This window comes from Lissotriton helveticus, chromosome 3_1 (assembly GCF_964261635.1).
Source record: "Lissotriton helveticus chromosome 3_1, aLisHel1.1, whole genome shotgun sequence".
NCBI classification, from domain to species: Eukaryota; Metazoa; Chordata; class Amphibia; order Caudata; family Salamandridae; genus Lissotriton; species Lissotriton helveticus.
The window spans coordinates 1,965,906,038-1,965,914,181 of NC_136061.1; the positions used below are offsets into that span (position 1 = coordinate 1,965,906,038).

At 45.8% G+C, this 8,144-nt stretch overlaps 1 protein-coding gene across 1 annotated transcript; it reads left to right on the forward strand.

The window, feature by feature from the left end:
- The first annotated feature begins 692 nt into the window (after positions 1–692).
- LOC144824352 (zinc finger BED domain-containing protein 6-like) lies at positions 693–6,590 on the forward strand. The gene is made up of 2 exons (XM_078683467.1): positions 693–4,066; positions 6,326–6,590. Exon 1 carries the CDS (start codon positions 693–695, stop codon positions 4,059–4,061), a length of 3,369 nt encoding a protein of 1,122 aa, XP_078539593.1. The 3' UTR covers positions 4,062–4,066; positions 6,326–6,590.
- Positions 6,591–8,144: the final 1,554 nt, after the last annotated feature.

The window sequence follows — 8,144 nt, forward strand, 5'->3', positions numbered from 1 at the left end:
GGGTTTCTTTGTATGTGTTTTTGCGGTGTTATGTTTACAACCTCTGTCTTAGCCATGGGCTATTTATTCCTTGCACATTAACCTGTCATGTGCAGCAGGCATCCTCGTTTTTCTGTCCATATTGGTATCTATAGGCCTGCTTCACTTTATTGGTTCTTTCTGGACTTCATGTGGCCTTTGAGCTGTGGTGCTGCTGGACTGGTATTATTAGTCTTCTGTTTTGTCTTTTATACATTGACCTGTGTGTCTTTCAATTGTTCATGTTGCCTTACTGCTTGTTTGACTGATGTTGTTCTGCCTTCTTTACTTGTAGGTGCACAAAAAAGACTGAGGAGGTGCTGGTTGTTTTTTCATCCATCGCTCGTTCTACCGCCAGACGGACTTCCTTCAGTTGTACGCCACGTGTGGTGTGTGACTCATCTGACCAGACATCTCTGCAATTTGTGCTGCTGTGAGCTGACTGACATCAGAAGAAGATGGGCCCTAAGAAAGCTACCAGGTCCTCCACCACAAAGAAAGTTGCTGCGAAGAAGGAACAGCAGAAGGAAGTGTCACTTAAGTCTGGTATGGACCCCAAAACCTTTTTTGGCACCCCAAAAGGTACGCCTGCAGCAGCGGGGTCTGGGGCGCAAGCTGGGACCAGCACATCTGCATTAGTGGGGGCAAGCCAGCATCCCAGGGCCAAGCACATGATGAGGGTCGAAGAGGTAGCCAGCCTTCTGCTTGCGAGCAGTGATACTGAGCCAGAACTAAACTTATCGCTGTCTCAAAGTAGTACACAATCCACGCAAGATGGAAGTGCTCAACAACCACCGCCAGCAGTAGATGTTCAACAACCACAACCACCGCCCGCAATAGGAGTTGTTCACCCACAACCACAACCACTTCCCGCAACAGTTGTTGAACAACCACAACCACCGCCCGCAACAGTTGTTGTTGAAAAACCCCAGCCCGCAATAGTACTTCCTCAAGAACAACAACCACCATCTCCGCACCAAATAGTAGTAGTTGTTCCTCCCGAAGTCGGGGCAGTTCAGGAAGTAGAGCCTCCTTCCGAGCAAGAAGAAGAGGAAGCCACTTCTGTAGGTGATCTATTTCCTTCGAATTCACCAAGGGAAAGGAGGGTTAGTGCATCGAGTTCTTCGCAAAGCATCCCTTCCGATGACCTTGATACGGATTGGCAGCCACAACTATCTGCGCATTCAAAGGAGAGACATCCCAAGAAGACCATGCTAGGAAAAAGGAAGTTTCCAGGCAGGCTTGAACTTATGGAGGTCGATGTAGGTGAGCAGGATACTGCTGGTGATAAAGACGGGTCTGACACTGTCATCATCACAAGCGTTATTCCTGGTGCAGAGGATGTAGAGACAAACATTTTCACCCTATCCAGAAATGCTGCAATGACTGATGAGCAGGTACCACGCATAACTCCTACACACTCAACACCCACAGTAACACCAGCTCCAATTTTTTCAACAGCGAAGGCCCGGCAGCATCCGACATCCAGCAGAAGCGCCACTTCAACAGAAGGAGGTAGTGGCAGTACTAGGACTGAGCTGTCCCATAGTGAAATTCCACAATCCTCCAGTCCATCCGGCATTGGCAGTGGGTCCTCCTCTTCCTATGGCAGGAGACAAAAGTTTACCTCCCCAGTGTGGGACTTCTTTACGGTTCACCCAGTTCAGGAGAACATTGCTGTATGCACCATTTGTCATGCCAATGTTAGTCGTGGTAAGCTTGGTACAAACTATGGGACTGGAGGCCAAACGACCCATTTGAAAAAAACACACGTGATCAGGTGGGAGAACCACCTTGCAAGCTTAAAAAATGTTAGCACTCCTGTTGGTGGGGATACAGTGGTACAAGGTCCACTCATGGTTGATCAGGAGGTAGAAGAAGAGGGAGACGATGACCTTCTATCTAGGAGTGGTACACAATCGACCCCTGTCGCCAGCACTGGAGTGGTAAAGACCACATCCTCCGCATCTGCAACTTCTCAGTGGCACCAGAGTCAGCTGGAAACACCAAGGAGTGCAAAGTCTGCGATGCAAGGTGGTCCGTCTAGCACAACTCAAAGACATGCAAAGCAGCTTACCATTCCTAGCATGTTAAGGCAGGAGGGAAAGTACGAGCGGAACCACCCAGTAGCACGTTTATACAATGCCAAACTTGCGAAAATGTTAGCACTGGACCTTCTCCCATTTTCATTTGTTGAGGCTGTTGGATTTCTGGAATTAGTGGCAACCCTCTGCCCAAAATGGAACGTTCCCAGTCGCTACTATTTTGCCCGAGTGGCTGTTCCAGCACTACACCACGATGTGCTGGAATTGATTGGGAAAGCCTTACAACAGAGTGTTGTCCATTGTATCCACCTGACAACAGACATGTGGAGCAGTTGCGATGCTACAGATTTCATGTGCATCACCGCACACTGGATCTCTTTTGCAGGTGTTAAAGACAAGTTAACTTCAGGCCTCCGTGACGTTGCTGGAATTTTTAATGATACGCGCAGACATGCAACTATAGCCATGTTTGGTATGGACAAAAGTCATACTGCTGAAAACATTTTGTCTGACTTTAATGACAAGGTCTTTGAATGGCTGAAACCAAGAGGCCTTAAGATTGGTTTTGTTTCCACCGACAATGGCAGTAATGTAGTGAAGGCAATGAGAGAAGGACATTATTTCAGGGTACCCTGTTTGGCACACTGCATAAACTTAGTCGTGCAAGACTTTCTGAAAAATGAAGCCAAAGTCAGCAACATAATGGCCATCTGCAGAAGAATATGCACGCACTTTAACCATTCTTTCAAAGGACGGAAGCTGCTACGGGTCATTCAGCAAGAGCATAGGTTGCCAGTCAAAGCACTGATACAGGAGGTCCCAACACGTTGGAACTCAACTTATTTCATGCTTGAGCGTCTCTTTGAGCAGTACATCCCACTGAATGCTTATGTCATGTCAAGAAGATTAGGGGATCCTACTGTTAATCTTAAAGCCCTGACCATTGAGATGTGGCAGTGGGACCTCATTAAATGCATCACAGAGATGCTACAACCCTTTGAGGTCTTCACACGTGCAGTTAGCAGGGAGGACTGTACTATGGGCCAAGCCATCCCATTGTTGTACATGCTTGAGCAACAGGTGAAGGAGGTCTGTGAAACATACGAAGGTGACGAACAAAAAGTTGATGCATATACCTTAGCCAAGGGCTTAGTCAACCGCTTGTGTGAAAATGTAAGGCTCAACAATATTGTGTCAGGTGAACATTACATAACTGCAACAATCTTGGATCCACGGTACAAATTATTTGTCAGCAGTAACGAAGTAATTCCATTTTCAGATGAGGATGTTGACAAGTACAAAACTTCCATAGCTGCGGAAGCTAATGAGTTAGAAACTGAACGGCTGTTACTTAAAGGCCTGCCACTGCCAGCCCAGGCCAGTCCAAGTACTCCTGACGCAAGTTCTTCACAGCGTGAGAGCAGTGCGTCTGCTTTCCAGCAGGCACCAACAGTACCAAAAGCAGCACCTACACGATCTGATTCAGCAGACCCAACCAAAAGCATAACTGCTTTTTTTATACAGAAAGGGATGGGTAAGTCCGTTGCTGTTGCAAAGGGAAAAGAGGACCAGCAAAGCCGAGCACCAATGAACATTGAGCGGATGGTTCAGGCCTATCTGGATGACACAACAGAGGTGTTCATGGAGCAAAGCCCATTGGTCTATTGGTATGAAAGAAGGAGACAGTGGCCAGTGCTGAGCAGGCTGGCGATAAAGTATCTGGCTTGTCCTGTAGCCAGTGTCTCCTCTGAGCGGGTTTTCAGTGCTGCTGGTGCCATTGTCACATCGAAAAGGACTAGTCTCTCCCCCAAAAGCGTGGAGCGGCTGACAATGATAAAAATGAATCAACGCTTCATACCACCAGACTATCAAGTACGTGAATCACCGCCGGATGAAGAAAGCGAGTGTGAAGAAGACGTCCTCACTACTGGGTTACATGACCTACTTCTGTCTGAACGCACAGAGTTTGAGGACGAGCTCCTCTTCCCTGACAACTAGGACAGGTATGTTAAAGGAATGATGCAATGCATTGCATAGGATTGTTTAGCCGACTCTGAGCAAATGTGCATGGAATTAAAGTATACTAGTAGTAACTTCAGACTCACGTGATGGGCAATTTTCCCATGTTATTTAATAATATAAATTATTTATGCACTTGTGACCCTACTACTACAGGTGCAGTCAGTACTTAATTTATCGTTCGTAGTGCATGTTCATGTTGCACAACGTACATTATTTGGTGAAACAGTCCCCCCTCCACCCCCCCAACAAACACAAATGAACTTCAAATGTTTTCTTGTGAAAATAATATCTTTGTTTTATTTTTATATTTTAATAATGATAATAGAAAAATAAAATATATAACTAATGTAACCCCCTGACCCAGAGCTGTCCCTACCCTCCCCTAACCCCAACCAAATTTCAACCCAAATGTACACCCCAACTCCCACATCCCACCCACCAACAAAAGGATTAAAAAAGGGGCAAAAAACAGGGTCCATTTCAAAGCCGGCGGGCTTTCAGGTGTTTGTCCACCAGTATCTTGACACGCTCCTCTAGACCGTCCTCCTGCTTCTTCCGCTCCTCCTCCAACTTCGCTACCCGGCGGAGAATCTTTGCTTTGAAATCACGGCACCTACACTTGCATGCATGTTGTTGTTGTTGTTGTTGTGGGGGGGCCGCCGAAGATGTAACAATGCGGCGGCGGGCGGCTGCCTGACCACGGCGACGTAGTCCTGCAGGCTTGGGGCCCGGGGCATTGGAAGAGGCAGCAGCTGCTGCCGCCGCCTCCTCCTCCTCCTCCTCGGCCTGATCCACCAGCCGGCGGTAGGCCTCTACAATTGCCTGCAGTTTCCGCTGCCGGGCCCGGACTGCCAACTCCTTCCTGGTTGGTTTTTGGGAAGGAGTAACTATAAAGAAAGAAACAGAATTGTTAATCCAAACTCCCCGCAAATCAAGAACACAACATTGATTCAACACATAGTGGGCGGCACAGTAGCACTAGCAAGCAAGCTGAGTACCAGAAATTGTGTTGCGTCTATCTTGAACATTCTACAGCCTCTATTAATTTGTCGGACTTTTTGTCACGGCTTTATGCCTGCCCTATTAGCATGGGTGTACTTCAACGGTCACACACATTAGAACGAACACCTGTCTTTTACATATCTCCTTTTGTTCCGGGAAGGCGGGAACACTCTCAAAGTAACATTAATTAACAGGGGGCAGCTAGTAGCACATGTCTAGTAAAGACTATAATACTTTATACCGCGCAACAAACCTTATTTGGTTTGTGTTTCACCAGCAACGACCCATGCACCCAGTCGTCCCCTCCTTCCCTTGCCTTTGGGTTTGCCCAAAACACCGCAGCTGCTGAGACTATCCACTAACCACCGGTATTGGGTGTGTCTCCCAACCACGCTGGCAGCTGTGTTTTCCCCTTTACATGCTTTAACAACAACCCATGCATCCGACTGCTATCAGGCACTTGCATTACTGTAGTGGTAATGCTTAGCATGCTAATGACAAGTAAAGGTAACATCATATATTTTCCAGTAGAGTACAGTGAGAAAGTTTTCCCCTCCCACCAAGTAATGCAGATCACTATTGAATGTAACTTACCATCGCCCGCCGCTGTTGGCTCCCCCCCCACTGCTGCTGGTGTAGGTGCCTCTGTTCCTCCTGTCCCCGCCGGGAGCGCTGAAGCAGCGCCGCTGTCCCCGTCGGCACTGGTCGATGGTAAGGGTTCTGCACCTATAAAAATAAGTACGCCTTTTTAGATGGATGCACAGCCCCCTTTGTACTTGTTCACCAAGAATGGAGTTCTTCAAAACAGTTAAGTCCAACGTACGTAATCAGTATGAGTCCACATTGCATAGTACAGCAGAGTCACTACACATATTATTAGCATTCATTGTTATGGTATGGTACCCAAGCTCATCTCATCTGTCCTGCTACTCTAGTCCTTGGAAATTGGAAGTGAACTATGTAACCTTTGTACATCAATGTATCCAGTTTTGCGCATGTGTTAACTCGCAGCTTGTTGCGCAGTACGAGAAGACGCTCTGGGGCAACACATCATTGTTCAATGCATACACCTGAAGAGGTGGGAAAGTAAAAGGGCCCGTATTTAAGTTTTCTATGTGGATTGTGGGATAGAGTTTGCTTACAGGTTACAACTTCTTTTTAGCATGGCTGCATAAAACTGGCATAAATGTATTTAATACTGTCTAACGTGCACCACTTTTGTCATTATTTTTCGGCAGGTGAGAAGATTGCCTTCTACGAAGCGGACATTTCCATAGCTTACAAAAAAAGAGGAATATCTGACCAGTATACGTTGGTGAGAGGTCTCCGATAGTTGCCACATTTCCCTATTGTGCACTAGTAGCTGTACAAATGTTGATTACTTTATTATGCCTGTTTTAACTCTGGATTTTTTCTGGTGGGCCCTTCAACGTATTGGACGGAAGCACTTAAAAACATTGATGTTACTTACTTACTTCTAACAAAATAAAGCTTTTGAATGACCACTTTGACTCTGAAGTTTATTTTCAGTGTCTGTTGTCTTAGAGACTCACACGAGTGAGTGAGCAAAAGGGGGTTTCTTAGGTAACGGTTTGTGTCCTAAAAGCATTCGGCATCTTGGTATTGGGGTTCAGGAGTGTGATTTGAACAATAGACCAATGACTCAGGCCATATAGGCTGACGTTCAGTGAATTGTGCGTTCCTCAGAGTTCTGTGACTGAGGTGTAAGTAAGGTCCAACCTGCCTATCAGTACCAACAACATCCAATTTTCGTGTGCATAGTTACATAGTTGTGTAATATGTATATAACTCCATAGGAGATAGAAGAATACCCACAAGACTAGTAGTGGTATACTAACGTTTACAAAAATACTAGACAAACATCATTCTGGATGCCTACTTGGTTGCTGTCAATTGACAAAGCACTGCAGACACATTACAGAGGAAAAAACAAGCACTGTTGGACTTACTGGGGACAGCAGCAGGATCCTCAGTAGAGGAGCTCTGTGTAACTGGTGGTTCACCCGCCGACTCGGTCCCTGTATTCTGCTTGCCCCTGGGTTCTGTGGTTCATGTAAAAATTAAAATAATAAACATAGATAAATACATTGAGTGATGTGAAACATAGACATAATTGCAAATCACACTGCTACAGTGGAACAGAGCCGGAGGCAACAAATCCATGCCAGGGGCCGCAACGCAAATATGTATCCATCCTTAGAGTATTATTAAATTAAGGATATCTATTGGTGCGGTGGCCCCTGAAGTTTGGTGCCCCTGTGCAGTTGCACAGCTTGCACATGCCCCCTAGAGCCGGCCCTGGCTGAGGTAAGAAGAACAAAGTAACGTTAGCATTCTTTGCAAGAAAAGGATTCCATTCATGCAGAAGAGAAGGCCGTGAAAAAAATGCTACAATATGCAAACAACGTACAATTATCCATCCACCGTTATTTCACTGACGGACAAAGGAAGGACAAGACTCTATTAATAGCATTAACTAACTTCAGTTCTCAGCAATAAAGAAAATCTCACATCAATAAACAGCAACAGCTAGCGCCAAGTTGAAACAACACGCAAGAGCCAGTGAAGAACAAGAACACTGTCATACAATGACAGTAGATATACCGGAATACATCGCAAATGTAACTAGGGGCAACAGTCATCGCGTTACTTATTCAGCCAATATTTACAAAGATACAATAACAATATTTATACAACTATATATATATATATATGTATATATATATATATATATATATAATCTATATGTATATAAATATATATATATATATATATATATATATATATATATATATATATATATATATACACACTTTATTTTTGGGGTAGCCACTCACCAAGACCCACAACCTCCACACCAAGCAGGTCCAACAGGTCCTGCTCCCGGTCCAAAATGTCGGCCCAGCGGTGGGACAGCTGATGGTGGGTACGCCGGATACCGGAGCAGCGGAAGACTGCACGGCGCACCTTCGCCCACCGCCGGAGACGCTCTTCAATGTGCTGGTATCCGGAGCCGGGCCTGCCGCCTGCTGCCAA